Genomic DNA, 24,008 nt, shown 5'->3' with positions numbered 1-24,008 from the left:
TCTTCAATTTCTTAGCAATTTCTCGCATGGAATAGCCTTCATTTCTAAGAACAAGAATAGACTGTCGAGTTTCAGATGAAAGTTCTCTTTTTCTGGCCATTTTGAGCGTTTAATTGACCCCACAAATGTGATGCTCCAGAAACTCAATCTGCTCAAAGGAAGGTCAGTTTTGTAGCTTCTGTAACGAGCTAAACTGTTTTCAGATGTGTGAACATGATTGCACAAGGGTTTTCTAATCATCAAATAGCCTTCTGAGCCAATGAGCAAACACATTGTACCATTAGAACACTGGAGTGATAGTTGCTTGAAATGGGCCTCTATACACCTATGTAGATATTGCACCAAAAACCAGACATTTGCAGCTAGAATAGTCATTTACCACATTAGCAATGTATAGAGTGTATTTCTTTAAAGTTAAGACTAGTTTAAAGTTATCTTCATTGAAAAGTACAGTGCTTTTCCTTCAAAAATATGGACATTTCAATGTGATCCCAAACTTTTGAACGGTAGTGTATATATATAATGTTTCCACTAATATATGGGAAACGTTCCTATTCCTCGGAGGATACAGCATGTTACACCCCCGAGCCAAAGAGGGAGAGTTGCATGTGTACGTGTGTCCGGCTGCGTGTACAAAATGGCTTTTGTCATGATGAGATCAGAGACGTAAACGAACGGCGCGTGGTTTGGCGCAGGCGAACCACGCGTAAAACGTGTAAAACAACTTAACTGCACGGCGGTGAACCTAAACCTATAGTCTAAATCTCCCGGCGCTTTAAACTCATTGGCTGACGTTGCTAGTCCCATGCGCAATAACGAGTCGGGATTGGTGAGGACTGGAGAGAGAGGGAGGAGAAGGAGGAGGAGAGGGCGGAGGAAAGGGGTTGTCCATTCTCGTATGCATGGACTGAGAACTGTTTCAAATCCCCCCCTTCGGCAGAGAGAGAGAGGGGGGGAGATAAGCGAATGTTAACCCCGCAGTCCATCGCAAACATGGCGGGCTGTGGAGGCGATGTAATGCGCCCATGGCACGAATCTGGATCCCTGGACGACGCCACCTCTCTTTCCGTACCCGAGGAGAAACCGCGAAAGAGGAGAGCGTTCTGCCTGGTCCGGATGAAGTCTCGCCACACCGACCGCAAACAGCAGCAACAACCCGCGGCGGCAAATAACAACATGCCGTTCATCATCAATTGCCAAATAGGCAGAGAGATCAAACACATTTGCAGCAACTGCCGCGGAGCAGACCATGTGGAAGGTGAGCGGAATATAAGTTGACTTTGCATGTGCAACGGGGCGAAGGGCAGGAGAGCAGATTGTTGCCCCTGTTTTTATGGCTATCTTTCTGTTCCTGACCGCTCCCTTGGTCTTCGGCAGGGGACATTCGTGAGAAAAAGCTTAACGTGGCTCAATGTACCAAAGCAAAGAAGACCAGGTTTCCCTCACACATCTGTTGTCATAAACACTTCCGCCTGTCAAAAAAAATAAAGAAAGAAAGAAATCCTGAGTATGGACATTATCTTACACGCCCCCCGCTCTGCTGACCCCCATTATGAGGAAAAAGCTGAACGTGGCTTAATTTGTCAAAGCTACGATCAAAGATCATCACCAAATTTCTCTCAAGCATCTCTTTTCACGAGCTCTCTGTCGTCTTAAAAAAATCCAATTGAAGTGCATAAAGATTTTCTTTATCTTCTAATGAGGTTCTAATAATAATATTATAATAATAGGAGAGAGCTGGTGACATCAGATGTGTATGGGAAGTTTGATGATCTTTGATCGCAGTTTTGGACGTAAAGCCACATTAGCGTTTTCCTTATAATGGGGGTCAACGGAGAGGCAACGCTTACTGTAAGATAACGTCGATACTCAGGACTTCGGTTTGGGGTTTTGGTTTTTTGACAGGTGGATGGCTGTGTTGATGGCAGTAGATGTGTGAGCGAAATTTGGTCGTCTTTGATCGCAGTTTTGGTACATTAAGCCACGTTACGCTTTTTTCACGTTATGCGTTGACCGCCTTTGCAGCCCCTTGGTGAACTGGGATCTCTCTCTCTCTCTCTCTCTCTCTCTCTCTCTCTCTCTCTCTCTCTCTCTCTCTCTCTCTCTCTCTCTCTCTCTCGCGCGCGCGCGCGCGCCGCGCACATACACACACACACCATCATTTTAACCTAACTACAAACCTTGCTGGGGTACAGTTAGCCAGATGTCAGAGAAATGTAGATCCATCCTGATCAGGACTGAGCAAAACATCATTTCAGAGTGACTACATTCATTTCCTAGCCCTTAACCCTAACCTTACCCATGCAAACTACATGCCTAACCCTAACCTTAACCTTAACCTAACCCTAATTCTAACCGTAACCCTAAAACCAACTCCTAACCCTAAAATAGACCCTTTTCCTTGTGTGGACCAGGTTTTGCTATCTTTGTGTGGACATTTGGTCCACACAAGGATAACTAAACATGTACACACACACACACACACACACATACACACACACACCATCATTTTAACCTAACTACAAACCTTCCTGGGGTACAGTTAGCCAGATGTCAGAGAAATGTAGATCCATCCTGATCAGGGCTGAGCAAAACATCATTTCAGAGTTGACATCGCCATATGTGCAAACTGGGACCATCGTTCATGCTAGGCTGAAACTTACTGGTTGGTAGAAAATGAAATCTAGCAAGTTCTGATTTTTTTATGATTACTTGTGAGAAATATTCTAGTGCATTTGTCTAATAATTAGGGCTGAGCAACAAATTCACTATTCGCTATTGTACTGGAGTAGAATTAGGTTATTATCATAGTGTGACACAGTTTTGTTGTCTAAATTAATGATGTTGAGAATATATCAACTAAAATTTCTCACAAATTGACATCTGAAATATTTGAGAGAGAATTATTTTGAAAAACTAGCTTTGGTTTGATATTATCCCCGCCTACCTGAGAGCAGGATAAGCAGTTCGGTTAATGGATAGATGGATTGAATACCCCAACAGTTGGATTCTTAAATATGGCATCTTTGCATGTGAAAGCAGATATGTGTATCTATATTTTGGAAAATGCAATATAATTACCATTTTCGATATCGCCCAGCACTACAAATAACATAATACAATGACTTCTTGGAAAACAGTCTTATTTCCTTCTCTAAAATTGCCCCGATCATTTCTGGAGTGATAAATTATTTTACAAATGGACCTTTGCAAGTTAAAAGCAATGTATATCTGGTCAAGTAATGTCACTCCTTTTTATCTTTAACATTGTAATACCTTGCGGAAAGAGATGATGCTCGGGTTTATTTATTGTTCAATCTCTAGCATTTTGAGTAAAGACAATATTGTCTCATTTGTTTTGCTTTTTTCCCCCTGTAATGTCCGTAGACGCCTTGTCTTACTGACATAAGAATAATTCAAGAACGAGCCGACTTCGTAGGTTCTTAACTGTGTAGCTTTTACTAGCGTCATCCGACATACAACCTTCATAACATGCGCGTCTCACTTCCTGTATACGTCACACGCACTGCACGTACACCCGTGAGTAGGTCAAGTTAAACACGTGACCTTTCATTCATTACACCCCCCTTTTGTCTATCATGTGATCTAGTCCTTTAAAATCATCTTTGTGAGACCATCGTAGATATGAGCATGTCGTGCAACGATTTATTGTCAGTTGCACCATCATTTCTCACAAATGCTTCAGGACTGATTGATGGCTGTTTAGTTTGTGGGGGAGTCATTTGATGGAGCACCACTTTAGCTAGCACAGAGTAGAAGAATGTTGCCCCACCGTGTGAGCTGCCGCTAACTGACTCACAGGTTGCCTCAGTCCACACAGCTGGGGTTTAGATAAAGTCAGTGCACACCGCAGATCTTCCTTCTCATCGAGTGAGCTATACCAAGGAGGTTCTCTGCTTATTAACTCATGCTCTCTGAGATGAGCCTTAAACTCTTTTATCTTTTATTTATCCAGGTCACATTAATGCAGCAGGCTGGCTTGGCTTTCAAGCTGTTGGCACTTGGTTGATTAGTTTGCTGGTTATTTATTTATTTCCTTGGCCGGACAATCGGCTCTTGTATTTAGATTTTTTTTCCTTTGCATATCCCTCAAGGAATACATGCAAATCTGCGTTTCTGTGAAGAGGTCGGTGTGCATCCACGTTGGGCCATTTGCTCCTTCCTTAGAGCTTTACTTGAACTGTTGCTGTTCTTGTTATTGTGCATGTTGCTTCTGGGAGAGCCAAGAGATCTTGTCTGAATGCTTCCTCTCATATAGAAGGATTGTGCATGTAATGGAAAGGTGTGCATGTAATGGAAAGGTGAAATTTAAAATGGAAAACTAGAGAATGTTATATATATAGAAAAGCCTTAGATTTAATTATTTTAAAGCCCGCTGTATTCTCCCAGTGGAACTGACGAAATCTCTATTCAGAGAAAGAGGGAGAGATGATTGAATGGGAGAGTTATTTCATGCTGACAATGTGAAGAGATTTCTATTCTATGATTTACATAATTTTGTTTATTAAAAAACTCTTTGCAGATACGGGGTTTCGTCTTTGTGCTACACATGAATTAAATGTCTCCAAAGTCAGAATGTAATTGGTAAAATTTTTCTAGTTTAGCTTGTTTGTGAACCTGCTAATCTTGGATTCATTTTAAGCTGAGGAAGTGGAGCGACTGGCGGCGATGCGCTCTGATTCATTGGTACCAGGCACGCATACACCTCCCATCCGACGGCGCAGCAAGTTTGCCACTCTGGGTCGTCTCTTTAAGCCATGGAAATGGAGGAAGAAGAAGAGTGAGAAGTTCAAACAGACCTCAGCTGGTAAGAGCCAAAGTGCTGTCATTGTTCCTACTAACCCCGCCTTTGCACATACACGTGCCACTAAGATCACAAAGCCTTTTCCCAGCCCACAGCCAACCCTGCCTTCCATTTCATCACAAGTCTGCTGCCACATCTCCAGTAGTAGAAAATGTCTCCCGGCTGCACCTAGCTTAGATGTGTATTGAGGCAGTGTTGATGAGTTGGACAATGGAGGATGCTACAGAGCAGGGGAGGCAGCAGTGATTTAAGCTTTGAAGGCAAAACCTGCTGTATATGACTGATTACGTTAGGATGGTTAAGCAGTGAGGCCCCAGGTCAGCAGCTCCTGATACTGCTATATTAACCCCCTGGATCCCTACGGCCACACCACTGAGAGTCTGGAGAGCTTTGGTATGATTGACCTTTGCTGTTGACGCATTCATTAGGTCTGTCTTCTAATATTGATACGATACAGTTTCTCCACAGCCACTGTGCTTTCCTGTGACTTAATTTTAACATCACTGTCGTCAGTGCATGCATGTGTTCGTGAATATATACTTAGCACAAAAAGTAAGGAAATTTGTGTTTGGTGGGTTAATTTCTTTGTTGTAACAATGCTTCTTGGCAATAAATCTTATACCGTTGGAAAGCCTGTTTATTTCCCTTTTAAATGGGGCCACATTTGTAAGGATCACGCATTTGTGGGATGAGCAGCAGAACTGAGTATGTGGGTTACGCCCATGAAAAATTTGCCAGATATTCTCGGCCAATGTCAAACAGCTTATTTTGCTGTTGCTATTGACTCTTGTTTTGAGCTTCTGGTACCCCAGGTGCTGACAATCAGATGCCTGATATAAGATTTGTTGCCAAGAAGCATTGTTACAACAAAGAAATAATCTACCTAACACAAATTTCCTTACTTTTTGTGCGAAGTTTATTTATGGGTTCAATATACCTTGAATCAAGTAAGGCTAAGGAAACTTGGAGTCGCTGGTAAGATTTGAAGGGCAAATTTGGTGATTTTCAACCTTAGCTGTGTCTACCTGCAACAAGGATAGCATTTGAAAAACACCTGCAGTTGTTCCTAATTTTTTCTGCATCTCTGGGGCGGCAGTGAAACTGAGTTGGGATTTTTTTCTGTCCGACAAGTGACATGTTATGACGTCAGCTTGAAAAACTACAACCCAGCAGAGTTTCTAATACTTTAATCTACTCTAAACACGCTGTTTAAAAAACACATAATTCTTTTGGCTAAGACACAACACTAGTGCAGAGGATTTTGTCGATGATGATACAGAGGCTTACACACAATGCATTCTGGTACATGTAGGTGCAGTGATAAAGACTCAGGCGTGGGAGAACGCCTATTTCTCCATCAATATAGTACACAGTAAGGACTTTATTTCTTCAATCATCTACATTACCTATCAGTGAATTTCCCTTTAAAGCTGTTAGGGATTTTTTTTGTTGACTTTGCATGCCGCTGTTGGCAAAAACGGTAGTGTTTCGCGGAAGAACAACATCATTTTGAACAAGCATTGCCTCTTTTTGTAAATATTTACATTCACTTTAATGCCATAAATCGTCTTGTCACATTTAGCAGGGAATCTGACCCCAAAGATTAGCATTTCAAATCATAGTATACCAAAATCTGATCTTTTCACTGATGTACTCATTTATCAAATTGAGACTGGTATATAATCAATGAAAATTCCTTGTAGCAGCTTTAAATGAAAAGTAAAGTCATGCGCTTTCTTTCATTCTAAACATACTTTGGCTTCAAAATATATTTACATTAATATTTGCGGCTTTATTCATGAGAAGGGCGGGCTTGTTGTGACAGAAATTGATTTTCCGGGTCAGTGTGCGCTAATTCCAGGGAACCACCCCGTTGTTCCTGTTACAATGAATGAAATCCTCCTGTGCTGGCTGGGCTACTCGGGTGCTATCTGAAGTAATGTCCATGTAATAATAGGCAAATCCAAGACATGATACATGCAGAGTATTAAGTTATGAAATTAAAGGTAGTATTTAATTTAGACAGAGGAATTAAGGCTTTATACATTTCAGGTGGCTGGTCTTCGCTACACCCTCTTCCTGCTCTCATAGAAACACACAGGATGAGGAGTGTATTTCAAAACTCAAGCTGGCCTCCCAGCTGTTCTTTTTATATATATATATATATATATATATATATATATGCCTTTTTCTGTGCATGACACATACGCAGATAGATAACATGTTGTGTGTACCATATGTTATTGCTGGACCCTCGCTATTATTTGGTTGTTAAAGCTAAAGTGACTGGTTAAAGTGACTGCTTATTTGTTGGCTCTTTTGGAGACATGAGAAAGACAAGTATATGCCTGCTTGCAGGAGCTGCTCATTGCAAAGTCCTGATGGATATGTTTCAAGTTGCTCTTGCAGGATCCGTTCATAAAGTTAAAATGAACAAAGATATGTGACCTGATTTAGTTTTGTCATTCCAAAGCTGGTCTTGTTAACATCTGCATGTATCCTGTTCTTTCTTTCTCCTATGGCTCAGTCAAATCTGTGACGTAGAAAAATGTTAACAACACTAAAATGCCGTAATAGTCACACAATGATCCACTCTGTTTTCGCAACCTTTTGGATTAGTATAAATTGGCTAATTTTATCATCCTGTGCTTGGCTAGGGTTACTATCCATATGCCCTACTTCAAGCAACCTCGTTGTAAATAACTCCAACCCGAAGTCAGAACTGGTGGCAGAAAAATGGGTAGACCAACAGTTGGGTAACATTTTGGAACATAAACTCTCAACGGATTAAACTTTTCTTTTTCAGAAACATTTTTTGAAAACAATCAGCCAGATCTTTCAAGATATTTAATGAATTGAGAAAGATCAATAACGGTTGCTTCTTTTGATCATATCAGAATACTGCTGTCTCCAGAGACACGGCTTTTATGGAGTTAAAAGCAAATATTAGGTAGTTTAAAGCATGTAAATTTCTTCTGAAGGATGAAACAGTCATGGTAGTGTAGCTTGTGTTTCATAAGGTCATGTAGCCAGAGGACGCTCAGTACAAGTTGCTATCAACAATGGCAAAGGCGACAATTTTTTTGTAGGAAGTGAAACATTCGTAAACACTAAGACATTCTCAGGTGCTTGATATCTGGTAAATGACTGTCCATGACCTGTTGTTTTCTGATATCACCCTGCCTGGTCTGTTCCCTCAGTGTTGGAGAGGAAAATGTCCACTCGCCAGAGCAGAGAAGAGCTGATTATGAAAGGGGTGCTGAAGGAGGTTTATGACAAAGGTCAGTTTTCGAGAATAGCTTGGAGCAAATGTCACTTGTGCTATTGGCTATTAAGCATTATCATGCAATCCTACCTCTTCCTTGTTCTGCAAGTTCCTTTTCGATAAGTGTTTCATTTACCTTGCTTTCTGATTCTCATCTGTCTTCCTTTTATTCAGATGGCTCAGCCCAGGCTATGCGTGAGGAGGTGAAATTGGACAATGGTCGTTCCCCTGTGCTTGGCTCTGGCCTGTCAGAGACTGAAGGAGCTGAGCTCATGGAAGGAGCAACTTCAGCCATAGGTACGCATCAGTGTGACTGTATAATAATGGGCTTTTCCTGTCCTATCTTAATGCATTTTTCACTGAATGCATTTCTTTTAAGGTACAATGGAGTTCCAGATGCCTGGTGAGGCAGGGTGCCAACAAGATCACACCCAGAAATCCAACCAAGTACTTCCCACTAAAAAGCCCACTGTGTATCCAGGTGACGGTGCTGAGTCAACACTCTCCAGACCTCCTGCACTCCACAAACAACCCCCTGCGTTGCCACCCAAACCCTTTAACAGGCTGCCCAATCACATTGCAGGTAGATATAAACATCTGTGTTCACGTGCACAAATCTGTGCCAGTAAGTCTAAGCCCATCTTCTCTTTCACCACACCCTCCTCTTTGGTGCAGAAGGTGCCCCAGTGAAGTTGCCATGTATGTCAGTGAAGCTGTCTCCTCCTCTACCTCCTAAGAAGCTCATGATATGTGTGCCTGCGGCAAGTATGGAGCCCTCACCCCTTGCCTTCCAGAAGTGCCCCCCTCCAAGCCATACTCCGCTGGTTGGGCACTCTGTGCAGTACGGCACCCTGCCTGTTCCTCTCCACCCTCCCAGCCGTATAATAGAGGAACTCAACAAGACCCTGGCTCTCACCATGCAAAGGTTTGAGGGGTGAGGAAATAACTGTCGGCTTCATACACACAGCCACATCTCAGATGCTATCTGAGCCCTTTTATAAATGCACCAACATCAGTTTGATAGAGCCTGCCTACTTTGACACATTTTTGTGGTTACATTTAACCAGGTGAATTTTGCAGCACAGATGCACGATTATGCATTGTGTTTGTCTATGGTTGTATATTGGAATTGTTGTCTGATATTAATCGATCTTAGAGGTATTTCTGGTTTGCTTTACTACTGACTTTGCCTTCGAATATTCACATACATTTCTTGGCTGAAATGCATTTGGGGAACTCTGAATTGGCACAGCAAAGCATCTTCGGATTCATGCAATACCATACTCAGCCTATCACTCCTTAGATATCACATCATACATGGAAAACGCTGTGTTATCAGCCCTCCTGATCTCTGATTAGTGGACATGTATTGGACACATCTCATCCCGCCCTACCCTCATACCTCATCATTCAGCTGCCTGATTGCCTGCCTGTCAAGGCTGATTCTCTGCTGGTCAGCTCTGCACCAGGCATATAGTGTTTGGTTTTTGAATGAATTCATGATCAAGGAAAAGTTCCACTAGGCTGACTTGTGTGCATTTCAGCTATTGTTTGAAACATGTAACCCTTTAAAGAAATATCTTTTGAGAACTACTTGTCTTTCACAATAGTCAGTTGCTGCTTTTGCCTTTCTTTATTAAGTGCTTGTAACACCAGTGCTTCTCTCATGAGCAGTTGGTAGAAATGTTTTTTGGTTTTTTTGGGTCTCTATGTGAACACAGTGAACATGGAATTGTGCAGTGTGACCGATACCAAATGCCGCTGTAGCAAATGCGATTGCTTTAGACCACAGAGGATCTTGTTGGACGAAAACTTTAAACACCATCTGGGCCCACTGAGGTTGAAAAACAAAAACAAAGCAATGATTCAACACAAATTTGCTCACTTCCCACCCGGCCTTCTTGCTCAAGTGTCCTCGCACCTGCATCAGCAAATGTTATGTGGCTGGTACTGTTTGAATTTTGCAGCAAACCATGTTTTCCTCTCATTTTACACCACAAAGGTGCTAGTTACAAGGCCATGGCTCCACTTCATAGATAGGAATCACACTTGTATATCCCACCTGACTAGCCACCCCCCACATTGTTTTAGCTAACACCCTAAGCTCACCCTCCACGTCACTGAGCAAAAACTTCTGACCTTTGCCCTTTTTCTCACCACCCTCAGCTCCATGGTGCATGCTCTTCCCACGGTGATGATCGAGTGTGACGATGACAAAGAAAACCTCCCGAATGAGTTGGACTATGAAGATCTGCCAAGTATGTACAAGGATGAAGAAGATGAGGATGAAGAGGACGAGGAAGAAGAGGAGGAGGAAGATGACGAGGAGGATGACGATGACACACTGTTCACAAGTAGGTGTCTTTATTTCCTGTAATAGTGTTTCAACAGGGCATATTTTTGTGGCTGTTTCAAACAGTTCACCAGATCCTGTTTCTAGAACGGCTCATCAAACTGTGTTTACCTTCAGAGGTTGGTATTGTGATGACTCAACTGACCCGAAATTATGCGTTTGTGTATGTGAGTTGCACTACCCTTTGTACAAATGACCTAAGAAGTGCTCAAGGCTGTAATTTATAATGAGAGTTGTGAATTATTGATCACAGGGCTTACATGCATATGAACTAATTGCACAGGCTCAGCTCTTTACGATCTGCCCATGAGATGTGAGGAAAGAGATGGCAAAGTAAACACTTACAGTGGATATGAAAAACCTACACACCCCTGTTAAAATGGCAGGTTTTTATGATGTAAAAAAATGAAACCAATAAATTATGTCAGAAGTTTTTCCACCTTTAATGTGAAATTGTAACCTATAAAAATAAAGTGAAAAACCTGAAGGTCTGTGGGGCGCCCCGGTGGCCGAATGGTTAAGGCACATGCCACATAGTCACAAGTGTTGTTTTTGCATCAAACATACCTTTTGGAATTATGGTCAAAAAATTCAATCTTGGTCTCGTTAGACCACAACACATTTTCCCACATGGTTTTGGGAGACTGGATGTATCTTTTTGCACAATTTAGCCAGGCTTGGATGTTTTTGTTTTGGTTTTTTTCCAAGTGAAAAAAGCTCCCGTCTTGCCACCCTACCCCATGGCCCAGACGTATGAAGAATATGGGACTCGAGTCAATTTTATTTGTATAACCCAATATCACAAATTTGCCTCAGGGGCTTTACAACAATACAATATCCTATCCTTAAGCCCTCGCATCAGATAAGGAACAACTGCCTAACATTTTTTTTAAAAAAAAACCTATAACAGGGAGAGGGAAAAAAATAGGAAGAACCCTCAGGGAGAGCAACAGAGGAGGGATCTCTCTCCCAAGACCGACAGACGCGCAGTGGATGTTGCGTGTACAGAATAAAACACAATTTACAGAATTCAACATTGAAAGAGGTTAACAGAATTAAAATGGATTTATGAGATATATGAAGAATGTGATGAGGAGGAGGCCAAGCAGCATCCAGATGTCACCAGAACAGCCTAGGACCTGAGCTAGATGACCATCATCACCTTGGAGACCTGGCAGGGGGACAGACTACACAAGCACACAAGAGAGACTCACATCACACCATTCACATACACGGGAGCATAAACAAGAAAAGACATCAGTCAAATCGGGGAGAAAGAAAGACAACATTGAAACAGGATACCAAAATTATATGGATTTATAAGACATACTACGTATATACTTGGCAGCTGATGAGTGCGCGACGCACGAACAGGCTTGTACTGCTATGAATTAAAGTTTTTTTCCCCTACATCTAGCTTAATATGTGTGTGTGTGTGTGTGTGTGTGTGTGTGTGTATATGTATATATATATATATATATATATATATATATATATATATATATATATATATATGATGAGGATGCCAAGCAGCATCTAGGTGGTGACGGGAGAAGAGACAGTAGAAGACATCATTCAGAGAGAGAGAAAAGAAGTGTGAGAGAAAAGAGAACAGTTTGCAGTAGTCAATAATCTATACTCTATAATATCATCAGCGGAACAGTGGTTGGTAAATTTATTGAGACAGAAACTGACCCGCCATGCACTACAGATCATGAAGCACTCAACTTAACGGCAGCCAATTGTAGGATAAGGCAAAAAGATGAGTTTGGATTTAAAGGACTCAACAGACTCTGACTGTCTGATGGCAGCAGGCAGGTTATTCCACAAGTACGGGAACTGGTAAGAAAAGGCCCTGCCACCAGCTGACCTCTTACAGGAGCCCTGTATTTTGAGAGTGAAGAGCTCGAGAGGGAATGTATGGTTTAAGGCGATCAGACAGGTAAAATCGGGCAAGTCCATTTAGGATTTTATAAGTCAGGATAAGCACCTTGACGTCTGATCTAACGTGGATAGGAAGCCAATGAAGGGAGGAAAGAATTGGTGCAATATGGTCAAATTTTCTAGTTTTAGTTAGGATTCTAGCTGCAGCATTCTGAGCCATCTGAAGACTTTTCGTAATAGCATGTGGCAGACCTGAAAACAGAACATTACAGTAATCAAGTCTGGATTAAGCAAATGCATGTATTAAGAGTCTCTGTGTCAGCCATGGACAGAAAAGACAGAATTTTAGCTGTTACGTAAGTGGGGGGGGGGTTGGGCCTCATTCATCAATGGTTCATACGTACAAATTTCTTCTTCCACACCCGTGGAATTTTTTTAGCTGTCAAGATTGTCCGACACTCAGAAGCAAAGCCTGATGGTTATTTGTAATTCCTTCCCCATAACATCTATTGTCTATCTCTTGCAACGAGTAATCACCAAGGCTTGCAAAGACATCAGTGTTCGCCAGTTGGTGTCTAAATTCAGGGATCACCCAGGTTCTACACTGGTCTCTGAGACAAAGTTCAGGGCTAAAAAATTCCATCATTGTGTAAGAACAAATTTGTACATACTAACAATTGATGAATGAGGTCCATTGTTGTCACATGTAGGGAGCAACCAGTACTTGCCAGAAATTCCTGCAGCTCCTTTAATGTTGCCGTAGGCCTCTTGGCAGCCTCCCTGACTGGTTTTCTCCTTGTCCTCTCATCAGTTTTGGAGGGGGCGTGCTGTTCTTGGTAATGTCACTGTTGTACCATCTTTTCTCCACTTGTGGATGTCTTCACTGTGTTCCATTGTATATCTAGTGCTTTAGAAATTATTTTGTACCCCTCTCCTGATCGATACCGTTCAACAATGAGATCCCATTCATGCTTTGTAAGCTCTTTGTGGATCATGGCTTTTGCAGTTGGATGCAATGAAGAAGATGTCAGGAAAATGCCTATAGGAAAAGCTGACCGTTATTTGGAGTTGATCAGTCACTTTAATTGATGGCTGGTGTATCACTGATATGTAAGATGAGTTTGAATGTGACTGGTTTATTCTGAACACAGCCATATCCCCAATTATAAAAGGGTGTGCTGTGCACACTTACTATGCAACATGGTTATTTGTAAGTTCTGTATTTTTTTCCCTAAAATATTTCTGATATTTTTCACTTTATTTTTATAGGTTGCAATTTCAAATTAAGGGTGGAACATTTTCTGACGTGATTTGTCTTGGTTTCATTTATTTTACATCACAAAAATCTGCCATTCTAACAGCGATGTGTAGACTTTATATCTACTGTATCTTGCACGGCCCACGTTAAGGCAACTAAGCTGACAACACACAATGCTATCCCTTGCATGTTTCCTGTTGTGTGGTCTGTAGGCACACTAGCTATGAAGGTACTGAGAAAGGACTCGCTGGCCATCAAGATAAGTAACCGTCCATCTAAGAGAGAGCTGGAGGAAAAGAATATCCTGCCCATCCAGTCGGACCAAGAGAGACTGGAATCAAGGCAACAGATAGGCACCAAGCTAACACGGTGAGACTCTCTCTCACACACACACACACACACACACACACACACACACACACACACACATTCACTCCATACACATAGTTTGCCAACACTGAGCAATTGTAAGATCAAACTAGATAAGGTGCTCAAATATATACACACATACTGGTCGAGTACACATTTGACAACCAGTCACCTACAAGCAACCTACTCCATGGCTACCTAAGAGAGCAGATAAAGAGAGCAGATAATGGATGACATCTCCACGACCCTGAGAGCAGGATAAGCGGTTAAGATAATGGATGGATGGATGTCATAATGGAGCATTGAAGCAAAGCTAGAAGGAAAGAGTGGGGGATTAAAACTACAAGTGGGAAAACAAGAAGTTAGGCAAATGGTGTTGACTTGTGTGAGGATGGTGAAAATGGAGGGGAGGCTGTTATATATTTACATCTTCCAGTTTTCTAGTGAGCGGTGTACATATTCAGTCGATTCAGTTGCGCCATCAAGACTTATCACCTCTTTCCTCACAGAGAATACAGGTGTTGAATACAGGTGCTGAAAAGCTCTTAAGGAAAGTGGAACTCGATGAATGCCCCCGCCCTCCCCCTGTCAATCTTCTCATCCTTACATCATTTATTCCCAGCTGTTTTGCTTCTGCTTCCCCTTCTTTCTCTCCCCCCTCAGTCTTTCTTTTTGTTAGTTGCATGAATCATTCTGTCGCTTCATGCTCACAGACGCAAAAGAGCGTTTAAACGTGAAATCATCTGCACAGTCAGCATGTCTGCCTAGTCGATGCTGAAATCTTAAGAGTCAAATTCTGCACTGCATCAGATTTAAGACTAGCCCAGCACTGTGAAGACTAACTGAAAGGTGGTTCACACACAAAACTGGAGTGCTTTTATGATAAATATCCTGAAACTTTTTTTTTCTTCCCTGAGGCGGCTGAGTCAACGGCCAACAGCAGAGGAACTGGAACAGAGGAACATACTCAAACGTAAGTGACACACATGCATACACTGAGACGAAACAAAATACCATGCATCATGATCTAGACGTATGACTCATTATATCTATCTTTATCCCTCTCTCACACATACACACTCACACCAGCACGCAATGAGTTGGAGGAGCAAGAGGAGAAGAGGGAGATCAAGCGACATCTAACTAGAAAAGTAAGAAATTGGAGGAGATGGAGGAACAACCTTTGATCAAGAGACACACTGCGCACATTTGGTTGGTTGGCTGGTGGTAACATGAACATGGTTACCATGGAGACCTGCATATGTCCCCAGGTGGCAGCCTGTTGGAAATATGATCACGTTAGCTCTTAATGACATCATGTTGTGATATCCACTGCCATGCAACATAAGGGTGTGTGTGTGTGTGTGTGTGTGTGTGTGGTTAGAGGGGCTGAGGGATTGCTTTTGTCAGGGGTGTTGCATGCGTTATTGTTTTTTGAGGATTGTCTCAAGATCATCTCTATTCATGTACAGTAAAGAATAGCTGCCACCATATTATGTTGCCCTAGGAAACCTCAATCAATACACACATGCACACACCGTCCATCTTATTACAATTCACTAACCACTGTAAATATGACATGAACTGTTATTTCACAGCACAGCCAAGGCTAGCCTGCCATTAATCCACTACTGCTAACTCCTTTTTCCAGTTAGCCGAAAGAAATGAAGCAGCAGTTTTCCCGCTGCGAGTGTACCCCTGTAACTGCATCTGCTATCATTTGCACCAGCTGTTAAGAAATAACAGCTTTTGACATGTTGTCATTCGTAGTATTCAGCCAATATAGCAATTTGATAAATTAACTAATCCTTGTTTCTTCGCAACCCCCTCCTACCCCTTCCCAACACATAACCTGAACCCCACCTCCGGCCCTCCCTGCCCCACAGCTCAGCCAGAGGCCCACAGTGGAGGAGCTGAGGGAGGCCAAGATTCTGATCCGCTTCAGTGACTACGTAGAGGTAGCCGAAGCTCAGGACTATGACAGGAGGGCAGACAAACCCTGGACTCGGCTAACTGCAGCTGATAAGGTTAATACACACACGCACACACACACACACACACACACACACACACACACACAAATAGTGAATATCAATTTAGGTAGATTCATAGAATTTATATCTCTAATTATTTACATGACATCTGGTTTTGCGTGTCTTGTTTAGGCTGCCATACGGAAGGAACTGAATGAATTCAAAAGCACAGAAATGGAGGTGCACGAGTCGAGTCGTCATCTGACCAGGTTTCACCGGCCATAATAAAAAAAATCATTCAGAACGTGGCCATACTTTTTTTACTCCCACAAATGCCTCAAGGGCTGAACTGCTACTTGTTGCCCCTGTGTTTCTAACTGATACTTTTCCAGTATTGACATGACACCTTCCTGAAAGACTGGCCTCCAACAATGTTGTTTTTCACCGTGGGTGTGCAGACCTCTGTCTTTGTGCCACTGAAGGGAATAGGACCATATACTTTCAGGCTGGTGGACAGAACTTCTCCCGTCAGTGGAGATTTCACAGACGTCTTGTTTTCCAACAGCCTTTTGTCATTTTTCAGTGATAGAGGTTGTGATATGTTTACTTTGTTGCACTTTCGTTTTTGATGGCACATGGAGCGGGGCTTTTGGAATTCTGATACAGAATTTGTGCCAATTTGAAATGTGGAAATTGAGGATGGGAACAAGGAGAGTTGAGGCACACGGGTTGTTTTCTTGCCTTTCGTCACTTCATTTTTCCCCTCTTGATTGGATCCATCTTTTCAGTGGGGGGATTTTTTTTCATTGGCCAGTTTTTAATTTTATTCAACGGGGGACTGTACAAGGGTACACAAACTCGCCACAGCTTGTGCAGTTGAAGGCAGCTGTATTTTTTAAGCCAAAAAGTCATATGAAAAGATCCCAATCGAAGTAAAGATGCTTTCTGCACAACAAAATCGGTGCAATACCAATTAAAATCAAACATGTACACAAATACCAATCCAGCAATAATTTCAGATTTTCCTTTTATTTCTTCATCCATATATGGGCTGCATTCAAGAGCTCAAAAACTTGGGACGTTTCAACTGAGCTACCCTAGTCTAAACCAAAGCAACTTGAAATGCTGTGGAGGTTGTAATCTTGAATGCATCCCTGTGCAACTGTTGAGTTCTGCAACCCGCTGGGTCACTGTGCCTACAGTATTGTTTACAGGGATTTCACAATTGCCAAATTTACTTGTTGCATTTGATACAGTACGTTGTTGTAGCAACAGTATAATGTTGCTGAGCTCTTTGTTGAATGATGAGTGAATGGACTGTTTTTTGTTTGTCTTGTACACTAAGACGAACCTTTGCAGCGCAAAATAATACAGAAACTTTGCCACCTTTCATTTTAATAATTGTTTACCGTGCATACACCATTGAATTGAGGTTTGATCATGTTATCGGGGAACCGGTTGCCCTGTTGTGTCATCTTTTTTGTATGTGACTGAGTGTGTGCGCGCTGGTGTACAGGAGTCAGAAATGTCACTTGTACCGTTCAAAAGTTTTGATTAAAACGTCAATCTCAGAATTCTAAAATATGTTCATAGATAGTGACATTTAAAAAAAAAAATTTGTAAAGCAGAAAACTGCATGTGATTAATTTATTGTGTGTTCTGATGTATGCAGTTTCTTAAAGAAGGAAATGTATAAAAAATATTAAAAATTATGCTTGCCTGCCTTTTACAAACATGTATTGCACTGCCATTTATAGATGATACAGTTCATAAGCTTGAGCACTCAATTCTGGTGTCCGGCAACTATCCGGTTATTATCGTTCAAGCATGTCTGTGAATGTTCTCATTCATCCAGGTCATGGTTATCCAAAGGAGTTGAATCAAGTGCAACTGGACTTGGTATATATCCGTGAAGATGCACTTGCACTTGATTCAACTCCTTTTGATGATCGTTCAAGCATGCTTTCTCCAATCCCTTTATTAATATGACACACTTTCATCCTTTGGGAAGGCTGTGTATTGACTCTTCTCGATGTGAAGAAGTACTTCTTGAATTAGAGTGTTGAATTGAAGTGTAGGTCAGTTCACTTCAGTCCTTCAGAGTCAAAGCGTCATGGATTCTGTCTCCCGCTGACCTAATTTTCTCTCGTAGCTGAGGTAAAGGTGAGTCGAGGCCAGCGACATTCCAGGCAGACGCATCATCTCTGGTAGCAGATCTCCATTGTATCTAGTAGACTACAACGCTATACAGAATGCATCGGTGTCCCACAGTATTTGTGCCACAGGTCAATGGCTTTGGTCACGATGGCATCTGTGTTTTCCTGTGGTACCTGGATCAGAAGAGGAGCAATAAGTGCGAGTGGCCCAAGACTGTATGACGCAACATATGTTTACATGGCCCTGTGAGTATACGTGAGAGAAAAACCAAGAATGTTTTTTCTGTTTTAATGGACATAAAACACTAGAATGCTTTGCTGTTGTACACTTACGTTGCGCAGAAAGTTGACAACACCCTCTGGTCGGTTAATGCCCATTAGCACTATCTTGTAACTGAGGAGAATCTCCAAGGCAACAAACACCAGGATCTTACAGGAGCCACTGATCACCTTATCCCACACCCTGAGCAAAATCACACAGGACAGGACTAAATGGACCAATCCAATCAAACCAATGTCAAAACCTCACATAAGCACAAGTAATAAAATTGGATGGGAGAGTATGTATTTGTAACTTGAAACACGAGTGCACTTGCTTATTTATTTGTGCATGATATTCCAAAAACATAATTTTCACAGTGCAGGTTCAGTTCAAAAACTGTCTCACTGGAGGAGAAAAAAAATCAGATCATAAAACCATTTTGGCAAAAAGATTTTCAGTGTATGAAACAGGGCAAGCTAGTTAGTTAGAGGTCTTACAATGGCATAATTGTTTGGAACAGCCTTCATTAGCCTAAATATATTAGTGCATCAGCAAAAATTATTTTAAAAAACCTGAGGTGCCCAGTAAATATGTTTCATAATCACTTCTATACAAAAGTTGACTGGGTGTGTGTATGTGACCAGGATTTTCCGTTAGTTATAGACTAACCTCTGCAAGCTAGATTCAGGCAAGCAGCCAGCAAAGCAGCATCTGAACCAGAGACTGTAAGGCAGCCGTGCCAAGGCACCAATATTCTTCAGATGGTTCAGGAGCCGAGGTTCCTCCTGGCTCAGATAGTGCTCCAGACTCTTGGGCTGCACCAGTTGTGAGGAATGAGATGCTTTATCTTACCAATGACTGAAGATGTGATCACATTTGCAGATGTCACATGAATTCCTTGTAACATCAATTTTAAATGGGTCTAAGTTCTAATCCTGACCGGTTTGTTCCCCCTGAATAAGTTTCAAATTCTTCTGCCCCACTATCAGTTCAAAACTCACCACAGTTAATTCCTGAAAAGCTGAATTGAAGATTTTTTTTTCTGGTCAAAAGCATTGATATTGATCGACTGTTCCTATGATAAGGATAACACATATACCCCCAAGCTAAATTTAGTATTTACCAGATGGGGTAAAGAATCTCCAAATTTGCTGTTGAACTGATTAACAAAGCATTTGATCAGCCAATAGCAGTCCACAGGGTCATCTACAATCTCCTCCATGGCTCTGCTAATGGACAGGAAGTCCTCGTCTTCCTCACCCTGAAAGCAAGAGTTAAATTTAATTTAACACCGAATTTAATCTACTTACAAAACATTTAAAACAGGCTGCCAAAGTTGGTATATAACATTGTGGGACAAGCAAGATATAAACTTTTTTGGAGATCTGTTTAAAATAGTCTACACAAGCATGGTACCACTTACCCAAGTTTATGGACATGTAATTTGCATGTTGCAGCATTTAACTTTTAAAGTAGCATATTAAGTCTATACATTTTGCAGTGCAGTGTCAACAAGAGAATCCTTTACATTTCTTGCTATGATTTCATTTGCAAGTTAAAAAAAAAACACTGATTACTCCTTCAGGTCCATTTAGGTTGATTTAGGCACATACCAAACTCAAAAAGTAGGACTGCAGTTTGCCCATTTTAATATGGTCCCAAAATATTATCGACTGATTTGACAGAATAAATGCAATAGATTGTTTTTTGTGGTACATGGCTATATATGAGGTTGTTTTTTTTTTAACTTGAATGTTGCATAGTATGCTTAAATATAATCAGCAATGTGAAAAATATTTAGCCTAGGCTTCTCAACTTAGGTTCTCTGCTTCTGATGTTTGCACTTATCATTACAAGTGTGGCCCTCACTTAAAAAATGCAAGGTTCTGCAAATAGGTACTGTAACAGTCCACAAATCACACCAGTTTCAACAATATTTTCAAAAATATAGTTGATTGAGCACATTGTCAATTTTCTGCACAAGCAAACGCTCACCGTGAAATATTTTACATATGGCTAGGGTCACGCTTAATTAACATGCAATCATGCCAGGATGCTTGAAATGACATTACTAGAAACAACATTGGTTTTTGCTCATACTGCTAACAGAGCTTCAAAATCAGATTTAAAAGTGGTCAGGCCCCCTCTACAATATGAACTCTACCTAGGCTGGATGCAATTCAGCCACAACGCACTCATAAATACAATAAAACATAGTAAAAAGAGCAGAAAAACATTAATGCAGACACAAATACGCAGTTTCACAGGTTTAAGTTATGTCTATATCTCATCTCCATTCTACTCCCACATCACATTAAGATCGCATTCCCTCTCTTCTTTCTGGTAATGTCCGATACTGTGGGAATGTTTCAGCACATCTTCAAGCATGACTATGGACCGACTTTACTCTGCTGCATCCGACCCAAAATTGTGACAGCATTCCATTTCACAACACATTACCTCTCCTTTCTCTCACTCTTAAGTTTAAATGTGATCATCGTAAACTAAAGAATAAAGTGTGCTCCTTGTCCTTACCGGGGGTGAAATCTCAGAACGCCGTGGGAGCACCTGGTTCTCCAGCTGGAACATGCGCAAGTACACCTGGGTAGTGAGTGTGGAGGAGTTAATAAACCTCATCACCTCCAGTGCCTCCACAATGTCCTGGTACTGCTCCTTCCTGTACCCTCCCACCAGAGTGTGAGAATCACTGTGGGGTGGCAAGATGCCTACAGAAGGAGTAAGCTAACTTATACACTGGAAATGCATTACAGTCAACAGAGTTTAAAAAAAAAATGCAACAAATGGTGCCTGCAAAACCATGCCCGAATAGACAAGACAGATTCTTGTCTGGGCCAGTTCAAATTAAGCAGTTTGGCCACTAAATCAAGCCCACGCACTGACTAAAATCTGCTTGACATGCTTTCGCAACTGATGGAAGCAAGACTGGACAATCACAATCTAATCTTGTTGATCAGAACATAAACTATCACAATTTTAGCCAAGATTTCTAGAAAAAAAGGTTTTGCACGGTCAGTGAGGCTTTAGAGGTTTTTTACTGAATTGATTTGTCACATTTGGAAGTCAAAGTAAGATTAACTCGTATTTTCATCATATACTTGCAGAAACTGGAGACACCAAATACCTCACATCAGTCTTAAGATAAGTTGAACACAATCAGAAAATGTTGGGGGGAAAAAAACCTCTTGTTCATACAGTTTGACTAGGAGGGAACATGTTACACTAATGTTGAGTTACAGCTGAGTTTTTCTTTAATATGAGAGACTTAGCAAAAAAAAAAAAAAAAGAGAGTTAGATTCCCTGGTGCTTCAGTTAGATCTGTCTTACCCAGCAATACTTTCCACACATGGATCCTATACATTGAGGGGAGGGGGAACCTCTGACTGAAGGTACTCAGCTTCTCCACATCTAACAGTAAAGCAAAAATAAATAATGAACACAAACTAAACGACCAATACAAAAATTACATATATTAGTGTTACAGAAATAACATGGGTGTAAACCTTAATGTTGACTTGTGCAGGTGAGAGCAGTTCCTTTCAGTGCTATGAGAGCTATGGAAATGGTGGCATTTACTGTTGAGCCTCGTAGTGGTAATGGTAAAGAAGATAATTCAATGAAACGTCCTTAATTGATGTACTCACTTAGCCCCACCTGCCCGAATGAAACTATTTCAGTTTGCAATATTTATAAATAACTTTTCCTCATAAATTGCGATACACAAAAATGGGGTCATCAAATCAGATGGTATGTATGTATTGGTTGATATTAAATTCTACGTACCCAGAGGGTTGTCCTTGAGCAGTATCTCCAGAGATTTCTTCTCCTCCACTCCTCGAAAGCCCACCTTCTCATAATAGGCAGAGCGGAAATTTCTTTGGGGGTCATCAGCCATACTGTCACCTACACATATTGAGAATCGCAGTCAGTATTAGCAAACATTTTCAATGATGTCGTTCGATTTACCATAACGGAAAGTGCAGAAGACAAAAAGTAGCAACTCAAGATAACAATTTGTTTGACTACCGCATGGTATCTTAGACAAACTGGCTGGGCTTTTCCTATGTGACGACAGATCTCCAGTGATTGACAAGAGGTGTGAGTTGACGAGCAAGCTTGATGCTGCTTGTGACATTCATTTCAACAAATTAATTCGAATCGTTTGTACAGTTTAGGCAATGCATATTCTATACGTGGAATCCAAATCGCGACCCATCTTTTGCATTGGTGGACTTTACAAGGATTCCAGTTTGCTGTCGCTGTCTGTAGCCTTGTCGACAGCAAGCCTTTAAGGACTTCTTATTCAGCCACCAAACTGATGTCAAGCTACCATGGCTAAGCTAACTAAGTTTACTACCCGGCTATCTTGCAACGCTGCAATACAAACCACTTAACAATGACACTCAGCTGAAACACATTTTAGCAATAACAGCAATGATAAAGCAGTGTAACGGCGAAAAAAATGAAATGCTGCGTAATACATGCAGAGGTTGTTATTAGTGCCGAGAATGATAATGTGACCTGAGCAGCGCGTCTTGGTACTACGGATTTCCGGTATGTAGTTTTTCAAAATAAAATGTTTTGTCGCACGAAAGGCGTTGTGGTTGTGCTGGTTGTTGTTGCTCTTCTTTGGTTTTTAAAGGCAGTTTGCGTCAGAAATGACGCATTACCGCCTTCTACTGAATTGAAAATAAAACTACATTCTCCAATCTAATCGAAATTATTAGAAAAAAAAAGTTTTTCCCCACCCCTCATCCCATTCTCTTATACTTTCTCAATCTAGGCTCTGAGAGGGCCTGAAGCCTCTCTTAACACCCCCTGCACTTCCTCTCCATTAATTCCCACTTTATCCAAACTCTCTCTCGCTGCATTATCAACTATCTCTGTTCTTCCTTTCTGCCTCAGCCGCACAGTTAATCACCGTGGCCAGAAATGCTAACAACTTAATCTTGCCCCTAAAAAAAAACAATATTCTTCATGCTTCCTACCTAATTTGTTTTTCCTTACTTCTTGAATCTTTCCTTTCCTAGCTTCTTCCTCATAGCCAAAGGCGTAACGGATGATTACCGGGCCCCAATGCAAGCTAGCCAAAGAGGTCTGCAACCCTTTTTTTCTTTTTCTTTTTTAAAAAACGGGCTCCAGCCTGCCCATCACAATTAGACGTAACATAACGTCATGTCAGCTGGGCCGGATTATCCATATAAGGCAACGGGTAGTGCGCCCGGGTAGCGTAGCGGTCTATTCTGTTGCCTACCAACACGGGGGTCGGCGGTTCAAATCCGCGTGTTACCTCCGACTTGGTCGGGCGTCTCTACTGACACAATTGGCCGTGTCTGTGGGTGGGAAGTCGGATGTGGGTATTTGTCCTGGTCGCTGCACTAGTGCCTCCTCTGGTCAGTCGGGGCGCCCCCCCCCTCCCCGGATCGGCAGAGAGGAGGTGGAGGCTCAAAAAGAGAGGGGTAATTGGCCAGATATAACTGGGGCGGGATAAGAGGGGAAATTGGGGGGGGGTTATATATATATATATATATTGTAGTGAATTCGGGGGGGGGGGGGGGGGGGCAACCACAGGAACTGCCGCGGCCGGGACGCGAACCAGTTGTCATGCCTCGTGACTCCCCCCACGCTGATTACACTTGGTTTCT

The 24,008-nt window shown here is 41.7% G+C and overlaps 2 protein-coding genes across 4 annotated transcripts; one reads left to right on the top strand and one right to left on the bottom strand.

The window, feature by feature from the left end:
- Nucleotides 1-968: 968 nt before the first annotated feature.
- On the top strand, nt 969-16,317 carry phactr1 (phosphatase and actin regulator 1). The gene is made up of 12 exons (XM_056276160.1): nt 969-1,258; nt 4,664-4,828; nt 8,026-8,106; nt 8,265-8,387; nt 8,470-8,673; nt 8,766-9,024; nt 10,257-10,444; nt 13,798-13,954; nt 14,872-14,927; nt 15,044-15,105; nt 15,841-15,981; nt 16,120-16,317. The coding sequence occupies exons 1-12, from the start codon at nt 994-996 to the stop codon at nt 16,210-16,212; spliced, it is 1,794 nt and encodes a 597-aa protein (XP_056132135.1). The 5' UTR covers nt 969-993; the 3' UTR covers nt 16,213-16,317.
- Nucleotides 16,318-16,407: 90 nt separating this feature from the next.
- Nucleotides 16,408-22,898, bottom strand: tbc1d7 (TBC1 domain family, member 7). Of its 3 annotated transcripts, none has more exons than XM_056276162.1 (8): nt 22,885-22,898; nt 22,147-22,266; nt 21,691-21,771; nt 20,881-21,071; nt 19,469-19,606; nt 19,015-19,160; nt 18,417-18,546; nt 16,408-18,257 (listed from the first exon to the last, which is right to left on the bottom strand). In XM_056276162.1, exons 2-8 carry the CDS (start codon nt 22,256-22,258, stop codon nt 18,171-18,173), a joined length of 885 nt encoding a protein of 294 aa, XP_056132137.1. In that variant the 5' UTR covers nt 22,259-22,266; nt 22,885-22,898; the 3' UTR covers nt 16,408-18,170. The 3 variants fall into 3 exon arrangements, with proteins under 3 accessions (XP_056132137.1, XP_056132138.1, XP_056132139.1); XM_056276163.1 differs by having other exon boundaries at nt 22,845-22,889; XM_056276164.1 differs by lacking the exon at nt 22,885-22,898 and adding an exon at nt 21,867-21,917 and having other exon boundaries at nt 16,410-18,257; nt 22,147-22,185.
- Between the last annotated feature and the right edge of the window lie 1,110 nt (nt 22,899-24,008).

This window comes from Lampris incognitus, chromosome 3 (assembly GCF_029633865.1).
Source record: "Lampris incognitus isolate fLamInc1 chromosome 3, fLamInc1.hap2, whole genome shotgun sequence".
Classification (NCBI taxonomy): domain Eukaryota; kingdom Metazoa; phylum Chordata; class Actinopteri; order Lampriformes; family Lampridae; genus Lampris; species Lampris incognitus.
This window is presented reverse-complemented; position numbering and strand designations above follow the sequence as displayed.